We start from the raw sequence: 15,000 nt of genomic DNA, 5'->3' as shown, positions 1-15,000 counted from the left end.
TTAATCCAATTTGTTACATGAACATATATTAAAAAGCAAATACATTAAGTACTTGGGGTAAATGTATTCATGACCAAATGTAACGTTTAATACTGAGCTTAGCTCCAGTCTTTCTGGACAAGTCACATTTGTTCATAGACCTCTTAAATCGACATGCTTTTCATGCTTGAGAACGACCCAATTCTTTGAAAATATTTCCAAATCAAATTATTCTTTCTAATAGCACAAGCCTCCCCCCGCCACCCCAATATTCATGTATTAAAAAAAAAAATCCAACCCAAGTATTAAATAGTATTTCCCAAGAAAATGTTACCCCAAATGTTAGGTCATCATGGTCAAAGTCCATTGGTTGAAGTGACCAATGGCATGAATTTAACAGCTGAGCAGAAAAGTTTCAACTTAAAATATGTATTTTTTCCTCTTTAAAGATATTATATTTATTGCTTACTCTAGAGATCAGATATAGTTTAAGTATTTTATTTAGTTTTATAAAGAGTATGCAGGGAAAAGAGAATGAATGCCCTCCCTTTCCTTTAGTATTGTTTACAATATAAATTCCAGTGAAATGTAACTGGTAGGTATTTAAGATTTTAAAATCAAATCTGGGGCCTAAAGGAATGCAAGTAAGAAATGTAAAGGTTAGGCAAATAGTTGTGTAGTGAACTGAACTAAAGCTGAGTCTGTGGCAAGGCAAAAATGATGATCCCAAGATCCCAAGATATGACCAAAGATACAAAGGTCCTGTCCTCCCTTGTCAGTGTTTTTCTGGGGCCAGTCCTCACACCTGCAGATGAGGACATTAGGTCTGTTCCAACCACGGTTTGGGACAAAGTCTTCCATTTGTAGACCATTCTGGCAAACAGTCACGGTATTACTTTTGACGAATACTGGGAGGAATTTTCTCCCCAAACTAAAGGTTTTGAAATTATTTTAAAACAAAGCCTCCTTCATATAGTTTTTTAAGCTTTCTTTTTTTTTTTCCCCAGGGAAAAAAAAATTCAATTGTATTCCAGAGGACATTGCTACTAATTTCCCCTACATCCTAAAAATGCCATTAAAAGTACCATATATAATGATACACCTATATCTTTTATGTGTTAAAAAAAAACTATGTCATGTACCCAACAGACTCCCAATCCATTGGGTAATTCCTTAATTAGGCAGATTTTTGAAACATGTATTATGTACACAACAGACCGGAACGTCTCCTTTGGAGCATTTTCTAGTCTATCGGGTGATTACATCATTAAGCCACACATGCTACGTAGAAAAAAATCCTTATGAAAATTCATGAAAAAATGTACAGCACATCATTAGCATGCAGCAGACGTGTATGCTTTTGATATTTTCTCTGTTAAAAAAAAACTACATGAAATAATTAGTCCAGGTCATGAAAACATGAGAAAGGTACCAGACACTGGTGAAAATGAAAATTGCAAAAAATTGCATCTCTCATGGTTTAGCTGAGAGTAATTTGCTTTATTGGAAAATGGATTCTAAAACAGTGTTCATTTGAACTACAGCAGAATGAAAAGTGTTGCTTTATTGATTTGATATTTTCTATACACATCTAACTTCCTCCTTACACCTCTTTCAGATACTAAGTTTTACAAACCAATGGGTCGAAGGGTGCAAATGACCAGTGGTAAGACCATTGATTATTCAAGGGCCTTTCAGTACTGTGTGTTTGTATACATGTATCTTCATTTTATGTAACCAAGAGTGTAAGGGATTGCCTGAGTGTATCTTTTTCACTAAGTTGAGACTATACTAAAGGAATACAAAGAGAGGTAAATTGTTGGTAACTCTCAATACTGAAAAGACGGTATATATTCACAACATTAAGCATTAGGCAAAAGTCTAAAAGGCGATATATATGAAGACTAAAATAAATGAAGCACAGGTTTCATAAAAAGAAGCTATTGAACTTATTTATCACTTTTGTTTTTGTAAATGAGATCCCACCCTATATTCCCTCCTACCCCCCCCCAAAAAAAAAAAAAAAAAAAACAACAACAAAAAAAGAAAACCTCAGTAAGCAGAGAACAATGAACATATGCAAGACAGTAAGGATCACAGTAATTCACTCCCTGAATGCTCCAAATCTTCATGGCTTAAAAAGCATCCCAATTTTCTCCAAAGGTAGTGGCATTTATTCACTGGGCCATAGCTAATTTTACATGGAATGCAAAAATGTTAGTTTAAGTTTAATTTACCACCCTATTTAAATATTTCCAATGTAGCTCTCAAACTGCAGGGCTATCCCTCCGTCTATTTTAATTTTAAAGTAAGTTAGCAAAGGCTTCCTTCTTAATCCCCAGGGACTACCTACACAGTGACACGAACGCGCAAATTTATGACAGCAACATAAATGCTCTTCTGAAGTAATGTGCAACATTAAGTGAAAATCGTTTCCTGGAAAGATATTATAGGTATCTATATTTTATTTGCCATCTTAAACATATCTGGGTCTTTATGGCCTTATTTTAAAAATGTATTTCCTTTTTATATTTCCTGGTGCAAATGGACTGCATAAATAAGCAATGTGCTATGAGGCTTCAGACCAGCCGATAAAACCTTTCAATTTTCATGCCAGCTTCTTCTTTTGTAATTCAAATCCGCCTGGAAACTGGCAGCTCTGAAAACTGAAACAAGCGCTGCCACAAATACCTTGTAATGCTATCGACCTTGTCTGCCCGTGCAGTGAGAGCGGGGGCCGCGGATGTGTCTGCAGCCATCCAGATAACACAACTCATTTTTTTGGGGGGGGGGGGGGGGGGGGGGATAACGGGGGCCGGCCCCCGCCGGGGCCCAAAATCTGTGGATCCTGGGGGGGGGGGGGGGGGGGGGGGGGGGGATAACAGGAGCCAGCCCCAGACTGTGCACCAAAAGCAGTCATTACCAGGCGCGCTGGAGAATAAGTCTCTTCAAAATACACAGTGCATTTAAAAACCACATATGAGGCTGAGCCACTGCTGTCATTACCAATTTTAATTTCGCTCCTTCAGTTTGCCAGCCAGATAAACTCTTTAGTGCTGTTTTTTAATCTATTTGCCACATTTTAGGTTTAAGATTATAGTAATATGGACAGGAGAAGGAATCACTTTTAGGGGAAATAAAGAAATAGATCCGCTTATCGGCGCCCATCAGAAAGTTCATTAATCAGCCAGGCTTTGTGCCCTCTAAATTGAAAGGTTAAATAATCCTCTCAGGAATATTTCTCGGCCCCTCCGCCAATTGTCCGGAGAGGAGCTGCCATTCATAGCACGCGGGATCGGTGACAGGGTATCTTACCACTGTTTGGACCCCAAACAATGATGGACAAATGGCCTGGTTTACAAAGAACCTTTTAGTACGCGGATGGAAAAGGGACCACAAGCTTTGAAGCAGGGTGGAGGGATGAGGAGGGTGTGAAGACAGGATGTGGGGGAAGGGACAGAAAAGAACACATACATGTGTGAATCCATGGATACTTCATCTGAAGGTTTATTGGGGTAGACTATAAAACATAGAAACCACATTAGTATATATCTTCCAACCATACGAACTACTTAACATATTCAAATTTGCTTATATATTTTGCATATAATGGTATATAAACCATCACCGGAAAACTGTAGAATAATAGAACTGTAGCTCTATTATATTTATTAGCTACAACACAGAGGATTCAAATAAACACCAGTATTTTCATTTTTACCATAACTTCACATGACTCACAACACACAGCATTCCCCCTCCCCATCCAAACCCGCTTATTCACGTGCAATACTCTTAACCGACAGTCACAAAGGCAGAGAACTCCACAGCTGGAAGGACCTGTCTAAAGAGGGGGAAAGTAATGCTTTTTTTGCTTTTACAATATGCCCTATCTTAGTTCCTGCTTGTCTTTAAAATAAAGAACAACAGGGAATAGGAACGCTCTTTGCAAGAATACAAATCACAGGCATTGAGAAGATGCTTAATTTTGTGTTGTCTTTTTTGCTGGACCTATATGAGAATAAAAACAGTGTAGAAGTGACGGAGCTCTTACACCTCCACGTCTTGCTGTGAAATCAGGCTCGTTTCTGGCATCAGTCATGTGAAGGCATGAAGCAGTTTTATCTGAAGTACAAAAAAACTGATATGCTATTTTCACCTGATTAACATAAATCCTCTACCCCTATAGAATTGGTTTATGTGTGAGTGGGAATTACTTGATTTCATATTAAAATATATATATATATATATATATATATATATATATATATATAAAGCAAAAGACTGATATAATTTCATTTGCTTATGATAGATGACTATATTCAGATGACACTGAAGTTACCATTTAAGAAGTGAATGTTTACTAATGTATATAATTAGATCATATATTTTTCAAAATCAGTATTTCTTTACATGTCACAAATTTTATATAGTCATTTTCATTAGGAGAAGAAGTAGCCTAAATATTTTTTGTGACCTACTTCTTAAATGTCTTTATAATGATTTTTTTGAGCAAATCGAATTAAAAAAAAAAGTTTGCTATACTTAAACATTACCTACATTTCTAGAAAGGACGAGGATAAATAATTAGAAGATGAAAAGCGAGGTAAAAAATTTTGTTAACAAAAGACAGTGCTTGTGAGTATTTTAACTTCAGTAATTATAAAAAGGAAACATTTTTAGGAGACAGAAAGTAAAGAGGTCATTATGAATCTCCTCATTTTAGGTAAACAATAGTCTTCTCAAAAGACATTACAATAGTCTGAGTTTGGGCTATTAGCCCAGAGGTCATCTCTACAGGTGCGAGGCGTCTATGGGTTTGCTTTATTGGAGCTCACACAGTGTTGAATATGGGCTATGTGCTAAGTATTGTGCCAAGTACTTTACACTTATTGACTCATTACATACAACAAGAAGGCACCATTCCCATTTTTCAGATGAAAAAACCAAGGATCTTAGAAGCCAAATATTTTAACTAGGTTTGACTATCTAGTAAATTAAAGAGACAGAATTTGAGCCAATGTCTGATCTCGAAGCTGGCATTCTTTTCTCTGTAATAAACATTCCCTAGTAATTTCCTCTGGATGAGTTTGCCACTCCAAATCAATTTTACTGCATGTTTCTTAAGGACTTTAGTAAACAAGGAGGAAATGTGGTATAGTTATAAATAAAGGAAATGGGAGAGATCCAAGAAAGATAAATTTGAGATTTTACTGTATGAACAAAGTTAATAAATGATCCAAAATTTAGTTCCCCTAAGTGAAAAGAAACGTGGGGGTAATCCACAAATACATGTAAAGAACAGTATTTATATAAAATCGGCATTTATAGAGATGGGTATATTACAGAGTTATAAAGATGACCTCATAATCCATATAATAGATTTGATTTCATATGACTTTTGAAAAAAGGAATGAAACTAATGTGGTAGCTGGGGTGCCTGGGTGGTTCAGTTGGTTAAGCCTCCAACTCTTGATTTTGGCTTATGTCATGATTTCTTGGTTCATGGGCTTGAACCCTGCATCGGGCTGTAGTGCAGAGTGTACTTGGGATTCTCTCTCCCCCTCACTCTGCCCCTCTCTCACTCACACATGCTCTCTCTCTCTCAAAATAAATAAGTAAACTAAAAAAAAAGAAAAAGAAGGGATGCCTTGGTGGCTCAGTCAGTTGAGCATCTGACTTCAGCTCAGGTCATGATCTCACAGTTCATGGGTTTGAGCCCCGCATGGGGCTCTGTGCTGACAGCTCAGAGCCTAGAGCCTGCTTCAGATTCTGTCTCTCTCTCTCTCTCTCTCTGCTCCTCCCCCACTTGTGTCCTCTCAAAAATAAATTAAAAAAATAAAAAAAAAATAATTTGGTAGCTTGATTACCATTTGACACACACACATGAATTCTTTTTACAAAGCTAGCAGGGATTTCTGAACATTCCCATGGAAAAACTCCTATTTGAAATGTGATCTACCAGTATACTGGTATATCAATTAAGGCAAAGGCTTATATTAATTCCAAAGATACTAAAAAATTTTTTGATCAAATGGTCTCTAAACATGTGGCATTTTTCTTCATATAATATTTTTGGTATTTCCAAAAAACTAAGGACATTGGCCCTAAATGACCATTGCTGAGTTCAAAATAGTTGAAAAAAAATTACAAATGTACAAAAACATAACTCCCATGACTTTCTTGTATGTGGAGATCAAATGGCAAATGAATTTCAAGTCTAAAATCTGACTGATTTTATCAATAGTTCATTGACTTTTAGTCATTTAAGAGATTTTGCTTTTAAAATCTTAAACTTAATTCAATTTAAGATTACTAATACAGTTTATACTGTAACAGAAAATACAACACTAGTTCAGAGAGACTATTCATATCAACAAGTCAAGGGATTCTTTCAGGAGTCTATTCGTGAAGATTATTCAAATGATTGACCAAAACCCTTAAAGGTTATGGTTGATCATGACTGTGAGTAACTAAGTGATTCCTAAATACTTAAGACCTGTTAGGAATTACTGTAATCTACCATGTCATTTACATGCATGACTACTAGAAGGAAAGTTTAATACAAATATTACTGGTCCAGTATGCTTTATCTACTTTTATTCTTGCACTGGAATGTCCAGAGAAGATTATGATAAACTCAATCAGTTGGAATATATTTACTTAAGGAATGATATGAATCACCTGTTCAAAATACACATGAAAAAGAATCACTTAAATATACTAAAAGCATTCTACATACTACTTCTACTCTCTTTATGTATGGTTAACATGACCAAGAATAGGCATCATTTAACATTCCAGATTTTTAAACTACAACTTACTTTATAGTCAGATACTACACAGTATTAAACTGCAGTTTGAAAATTTTCAGGCTACCTGTTTATATTCATTTTTGTTATAACTATTTAAAAGTGTAGAATTGTGAGTGAAAAACACTCTTTAAAAGTGTAGAGTTGTGAGTGAAAAACAACAACAGTTTTATTTGGGATTAAATGAATAATGTATGTGTTCCTCAAATCATTTATGTTTAAAAATGTTATATATATTAAAAATATAAATACTTACAAACAGAATTTAATCACTACAGAATTTAAGTATCAATTTAAGTATCAAAAAGGTGAACATACCTAGGGAAGAGAGAAAAGGGTAGTAAAAAGTTCAAATGTAATTTATATCTTTTTATCATCCTCAGGAGAAACATTTGCTAACAGAAAAGAAAAGGAAGACCGTAATGAGTATTCCCTTAAATTTTTAAAACAGAAGTAACACTTGAAGCCCATACTGTAAATATGTAAGTCCTAAATATAATGAATGGTCTTTGCCCCCAGCTACTAAAGGCAGACAAAAAGGCACAGGGACTGTCAAATGAGAAAAGTTAGTTGTTATAGTACAGCTTCAGTTTCAATCAGTTCATTACTGAACAACATGTGCTACCAAGAAAATGAGCAGAAATGATGAGGGGTTATTTGGACATATCTTCAGATATTTAGAAGATGGCAAAAACACAGCTGCATCTAGGCCAAAATATTTTTATAATGAATCTTTTAAAAATTGTGTGAATGCTGCATACTTTTCATTGCCTGATTACCTGAAATACTTATATTTACAACAGAACTAATGTTATAAAACACTTGATAATAAAAATATTAACACAGGAAAAAAAACATACTCAAAATACGCCATATTGATTTCTCATTTAAAACAAATTAATGTTTGCATTAAAACAGTGATAAAATAAGTTGGAAATTTTCTCTGAAGGGGATGACACCTCAGTATTTCTTAGAAAAGAAGAAAGTATGAAGGTTTTCCTACGTGCTTCAATAAATACAAATAAATTTAATATCTAAATCTAAATTTTATTCTATTCCCATTTATAAATAAGTTTGTGTACATACAATCTCTAAATTTCTGAGGATAACACTGTGAGAGGAAAAATAACATGTGCATTTGTAATTCACAGTGTTCACTTTTTCCCTCTTCCTTTTACAGAAGCTTTAGAAAATTGCTTTTTGATGATTTAGCAAATTGTATTTATTTTTAAATGAATCTCATTTATTGAAATTGATAATTCCAGGTTTCATTTGCTTTGAAATTGCATTTTCCAATTGCTTCCAATGATAAGTTCTAGAAAAATGTGGTCCAGCATGACACTGAAATAAAGACTTAAAAATAAAACTCAGGTGACCTACTCTGTAAGTGTAGTAATTACATTTATAGTAAATTCTAAACATGGTAAGATTGAAGTAAAAAAATTGCTAGCTAAATGTTGACACTAAATTCTTTAGAGAACAAGTTGAGTACTTAAATAAATATAAAAGTATTCACATAAATTTTCCAACTGAAAAATATTTTACAATTTTAGTCACAGTTCAAACGTATCTTCTCTGTCACCATATATGAAGTATTAGAAAACAGTCATCAGTGCTCATTCAGAAATTCTTTTTATTCAGATGCCAAGTAGCTTGAAACATAAAGCGGTCTGATATATTTTATAGTAAGTACTACAATGAGAAAACGGCCCCGAGGCACTACAAAACAGTCCTGTTCCTTCTGAATCATCAGAGCATGATTACACTCACCTCAGCAGCATTTCAGTGTTAAGGACATTTTTAATGAAAACTAAATCTCTGAAAATTTGACAGAGATGTAATATCTCAATAGCAACACTTAACCAATCAAAACACTGAAATAGCAACACCAGCTACAGAGGGGGGAACCCCTACAGTTTAAACAAGGGTGCTCCTGGTTCTTGAGGCAGTTGGCAAACTGAATTGAACTAGCAAAGTAAGAGCTTCCAAAATGAATTTGCAAAGTGTTAGTTTATGATAACCTGTATGCCAGGCCTCAAGATATGGTACAAGAAAAAAAAAAAAGTTGATTTAAATAATTCTAAAACAGAGTGAGGCCTAGTTCTCACTCTTCTATGGAGTTCTTCTAACACTTTAAAATACAACGTGTAACCAGTTCTATTTTCTTAAACACACACATGAAAAAAGACATGTCACTTGGTATCTACTGTGGATGGGGTTCTTGCGGGTGTTGCGGTTCTGCTCATGTAGCCGAAGAGCTCCCAGAAAGAGGTGTAGGACTCCCAACATGTATTCAATTAAGAGAGAAAGAGGGACTTTTTTTCCCCCACAAAAAGATTCTGGCTTGAGGCTGACTTTTGGAAATTTTGTATTTTTAAAAACCCACTTTAGTTTTAGGCAGTTAGAAAACTGTTACCCATCCTACCTTCATCACAATTCTAGGATAAAGACTTTTGGATAACTATAGCCTCACAACCAAATTCCACTTTATTATTCCTTCCTTTTGGACTACAAAACATCGCTCTAAAGTTAAATTTAAATCTGTTCATATTTAGGGTTACTTACTTTAGAGTAACATTCTTGTTTAGTGTAAAACTCTCATTTCCATAATGTGAAAACCCAGAAAACACATTTCTAAAGTAATGTTTCCAGGTAAGGAGAGAAAACTGAGTGGTAAGATGAAACAATATTGTTAATTATGGTCCACGCTCTGACACTCAACTGGTTCAGGTAAGACATTATCGATTACTAGTAAACTCTGGTCACAAGCTTTTTCCTAGGCTAGACGGGAAGGCAAGGAAACCATACTCCTTACCGTTTCCCTGACAGCAAGCATTTTACTTTTTGAAGTGAAGTCTAGGCATTTGAAACACTATATATAAAGAAACCATTTAAAAGGTAATTCTTCCAAAAAGGTTACATTTGCTTCCTATTTAAACTTTTAGTTAAAGTAGAAGGTGGTAGGTTGTAACATTTTAACAATGCACACAAAGCAATCCAGGCGCAAAATTAAACATAAAAGATGCATTGTCCTTTTTGATTCTTAACACACACACAGCCCCCAGATAGCAAACTCCTGGTTACTTTTTTAAAGTAAGTAGATTAAAAACAAGATTAACAAAATGTCCAAAGCATGTCAAATTATAGCCTCTACTAGTTAAAAACTCTGTTGGTTGTAAAACTCTGTTGGTGGCCATTTTGGCCTAGGATTTTTAATATAAATGAAACTAGAAATGACGGAATGGGGGAAGGGGTTTTCCTTCTTGAATAAAGAGGGAAATTTTTATCTAGAATGAGTTATCTGAAACATGAAAAAGAATATTCAAAGTCAGGCTTTACCAAAACCTGAAAATATAACAGAAAGTAAAATACAAGAACAATGCTACAGTATTGAAGATTTAAAAAACGTTATAAACATTTCTGAAGGAGGTAAATACATAAACTAATTGGGGAAATTATTTAATTGCTAAATAAAATCATAGATTTTTCTTTTTCCTATGCAGAGCTCCAAAGTGATCATCTAAAGTCATTAAATTACATGACAATTTTATAGCCATAGCCAAATCAGTTGTTATAATATGCATGCACACACATTCACACACACATCTATCTATCTATATAGTATCTTTTTATTAGAGTTTTACTCTCATGTACCCTTTAGAATGATGGTCTTAGTTTTTTGTTTTTTTTTTAATGTAGTGAAGTCCAGTCAAGTTTGGCTAAAAAGCTGTTCTATTCAGATACAAGTTGTTAAGAAAACTTTATTTCATCTCATTTAATTGCTGAAAATAGTGAACATTTTCTCTTCTTTAACTTTTGTCTTACTTTTAGAATGTGTTTTAAGAAATTTATGATTTGGAACATTTTGCAAGTCTACTTACACCATTCAGCTTCACCACCACTGTTGTGTATTTGAGAAATAACACTCTATTTAACTTATAAACTTTTTTTTTTTTTAAAGAAAGAGAGCAATTCCCAAATAGACCTTAAATTACAGTTGTTAAACTTGAGGCTGTGTAAATGTCCTTCTAGTCTTACTGATAAAAACCAGATAAAAGTAACTGAAAAGTTCTCATTTTCAAACTGGATATACTAATCAATTTATTCCCCCCAAAGCACAGCTCATTTGGGGTCAGAAATGGACATTTTGGGTTAGAAAAACAAATTGATCAATGATTAAATGCGGAAATTTCCAGAGTTTTAGGAAGAGTGGTTTAAAGGAATGTACAGTGGCAATTCTAACCTAGGCTTCATTACTTGGTCATTGCTGAGTGATGCCACATTCACATGTGAGGGCTACTATAAGTCAATAGATGGCAGTCCATCGCCTAGTAAAAGAGCTGAAGATGACTAAACTCACCATGCATCCTGCTTTTATTCAAGATTAAATACTGCTTAATTACACACATTTGGATTTGCCTATCTACATAATTATTTAACTTTTACTCTAGATGAAAATTGATACTGATATATACATGTTTATAAGTGTACTAGCTTAGCATGTATATTTGCATAGTAAACGAATTCTAAATTACCAATTACTAACTTCAACTTGATAATTATAAATTGTGATAGTTACCTTCAATATTATTTTGAAAACTAATCAGAATTCCAGATTGAGAAAAATGGATTTTTCAAAATAATTTTGTTATACCTATGAATAGAATATATTGTAACTCTCTAAAAGAGAAATTCATTTTGTTTTCATTTATTTTTTCCCAACTATTCTCTTTACAATTTATGTTTTTCAAAAGCTACACTATTAAACAAACCTTCAAATATTTGTTATACTAAATACCAATTTCTATTCTTCTACGACAGCTATATTAAAGAATATAGGTGCAAGTAATGAAAACAGTGGCTTTAAAATAGTACTTCCCACATGTCAAGTTTTCAAGACTGGAATTCTCTAACTTAGGGGAAAAGGGAAAAGAAACAGTGTCAAATCCATTAGGTTATAATTTAATAAAAATACTGATTAAAAAAACTGCTATATAATTACAAAAAGTGACTATCATTTTGAAAAATATGTGACTGGATTTCAATCAAGTTTAAGCTATAAGGATTTCACCATAGTATGTTAGGATAAAAAAATTGCTATATAAGTATAAATACAATGTATCCATAAGAGTTACACCTAGAACATATATGTGTAACATATATAGAGGGATACGTGCGTGTGCGCGCGCGTGTGCATTTTGGTATAACACTAAATATTTTCACAAAACCCAATTTGGGACTGAAGGACAGTTGAGGAATTACAGCTTTCTACTGAGAATCTTTACGTAAACTGAATAGTGATAACAATATGAAAACAAACCATCGAGCATTACTCATTGCTTCTTGGGCCTGTGACAGTCTTATTGGTAGTCTGAGTCACTGCTTGGTTTACTTTTTATTTCTACAAGGGGAGAGCAGTAAGAAGACATGTTTTGTAAAAACTTCGTCCTTTCTATTTTTACTGTCTTCCTATAACCAAACCCTCTTAATATGTTAAACCTTAAGGAAGAGCTTTTATAATACTGTTGCAACTGCAGAACTACAAGAATACTTTTTATTATCGCATCTTGCGCAGTATAACACATTTAATATATTAAAAAATGACTACTATGGTGAATTATTGAAATTATTGAAGCTGAATATTAAAAATAAACTGACTTCATAATATTGAGCACTAGCCAATTGATTCCATAGTAATTATGTTTTCTACTTCTACTTAGCCTAAATTCACAATAAAAGGAAACCAGAGAATTGAATAACTTGAATGGTATTAAGCAGATGTTTATACACTTTGAATAAGTCAAGAGGAGCTTAAGGATATGACAGTTGAATTGTTCTATGCAAAAGATACACTAAGCTTTTCTTAGCTTCATTAAAAAAAATATGTGCAAAAATTTCAATAAAGCCAGAAAAATGATTATGGAAGATATGATGGACTGTATGCTTAGGGACCGTAGATAATACAACACTTTAAAGACACTGGATTACTATTATTTTTTATGGCTCCTAGCATACTTTTTCCCTTTAATTTCATGAGTGTAGTGTAGGAAGACGGAGAAATATCATGATGTAATCATTAAATGATGTGAGTAATAAAAAACAAACTCTTTTCAGAACAGGAAGATATAGAACAGAGCAGTGGGCAGGGAAGAAGAGAAAAAGTATATTATTGCTTTCTCAGTGCAAAAACTCTTGGATGTTTATTATCTTCCAGTAGAAGATGCTTGTCTATATTTTATGGTCAGCAGTTCAGAGAAGGATAAATAGGCTAGGTCTTGGGGAAAATAAAAAAAAAAGGTGTTTCTACTCACCGTTAGGTGATACTGCCTCCAGATTTCTGGGCAAGCCTGGAAAATAAAAATATTGATCAGCTGGGAGCATGAAACAAGGTACTTTACAGCCTGTTGGTTTTGGCATAACCCAGCATCCACCGGTGTCGGTCACAGGAAAATAAGAAGCTTAACAGAAAGGGTCTGCATTTCAGCTTCAAAAACCTGGCTAGACAGTTTAATTGAATTTTACACTGGTTTAACACACTCCCTGCCATTGTCAGAAAGCCAGTAACAAAGTTTTCTCTCTCTTTTTTTCTTTTCAGGTTAGAAGTTTTGGGCACTAAGATGTGATTAAGAGCCATAACTCAGTTAAACTGATAAATGAACAGCAGTGGTCAAAATCAGTAAGAATCACTAAATACACCTTTTAAAAGAACATTTGGAACCTTGGTAGTATGATTTAAAAAAAAAAAAAAGAATTTAATAGCAACGGCTTTAAAGAAGCCTTTGCTGTGGTTACATATTTCTGATGTCTGTTGCCATCTTTTTACCTAATCATTGGCTGCTAACCTATGAAATAGGGTAAAGAGAGAATTACACCAAAACTAAACTAAAAACAACCTCAATCTAAAGTCCATGCCTTTTCCCTTAAAAGCTGTCTCCTCCATCTGTACATTTATAGGCAAATCACTTTAAAAAACCAATAAAACCTCAATAACTTTGCAAAAGAATAGGTAACAAAACAAAAACAACCACAAGCAAGAGCAGCAGCAACAACAAACACCAGTTAGGAGGCATTTTCTTATGAACACAAATACAAATCCTCTTTCCTTATACTTAAATTATGACTCTGCTAAGGAAACACTTTTCTAACCAAGTTCTTATATTTTCTTGGTCTGCTGTCTTCTGAGAAAAAGAACAGCTGATGACAGTAAGTATTTTTTATAATTATGTTACAGTAACAATTTAAATATATTAAACCACCAAGCTAAGTAAATGACAATTCTTAAAGTAAACGTGAATTTATAACTTGTGTGTTAATATGTGTATCTACATACATATGCATGTATATACACACACATATGCATGCCTAAAATTAGAATGAGTTGAGTCTTTCTTAAACCTTTATCATCTTTGACTTATACCTTGAACAATTCTTTACCTGATTTGTCATTCCTCTTTCGTTTATTTTTCAGGCTAGTGATAAAACTAATGAAGATAATTCATATAATCTAAAAATATTATGGGTGTGGAAATAATTCAGAAAATAATTTTTGAATGGCAAAACATCTTCTGATTATATCATCATAAGTGATTAGACAAAAAAAAGAGTAGAAAGTTCTAACCATGCTGAAAATTTTATCCATCATGTATTTTAAGTTTAACTATCCTATGTCCTTTTCTAAAGAAAGGACATACCTTTCTAAAGAAAGGTATGTAAATTAGACTATTTAGTGGTCAGCTTTCCAACTTAAAAGTCATATTCTTGCAAACTAAAGTGTCTGACTAAAAAAAGCCACTTGAACACAGTGATTTCTGGATGAAAAGCACTGATCTAAAGGAAACTATTTTTAAGAAGTATAAAGTAGCTTTGGAAGGCAAAAATTATGTTAGGTACCAAATAACCGTCACAAACTTGTAGGTTACAAAGGTTCTTAATAAAATATATATATATATATATATATATATATATATATATATATATATATGTATTAATTTATTTAAATAAACGTATTTACACACAAAGCTCTAATGTACAATATACCTTTAAATATTCATTTCCTACCTTCTATCATAAGCTTTTTGCTATGTATCTATAATTTGAGTTGGATCACGGTAGAGATAAGCAAGCAGTTATTTATACATTAGTTATGGATAGTTCTTGATTACCACAATGTCCTCAGAATAATACGGTTGAAAAATCACAATCACTGAGT

The 15,000-nt window shown here is 33.4% G+C and overlaps 1 protein-coding gene across 5 annotated transcripts in view; it reads right to left on the bottom strand.

Annotated features, from left to right (window-relative positions):
- ZCCHC7 (zinc finger CCHC-type containing 7) overlaps positions 1-15,000 on the bottom strand; it is a 253,394-nt gene that overhangs the window by 15,984 nt on the left and 222,410 nt on the right. For all 5 annotated transcript variants that reach the window (XM_049626560.1, XM_049626570.1, XM_049626597.1 and 2 more), the window contains exon 6: positions 13,103-13,138. In XM_049626560.1, coding sequence (XP_049482517.1) covers positions 13,103-13,138 — 36 coding nt within the window. The remainder of the gene's footprint in view (positions 1-13,102; positions 13,139-15,000) is intronic.

The sequence above is a fragment of the Panthera uncia genome, chromosome D4 (genome assembly GCF_023721935.1).
Source record: "Panthera uncia isolate 11264 chromosome D4, Puncia_PCG_1.0, whole genome shotgun sequence".
In the NCBI taxonomy this organism is placed as follows: Eukaryota; Metazoa; Chordata; class Mammalia; order Carnivora; family Felidae; genus Panthera; species Panthera uncia.
This window is presented reverse-complemented; position numbering and strand designations above follow the sequence as displayed.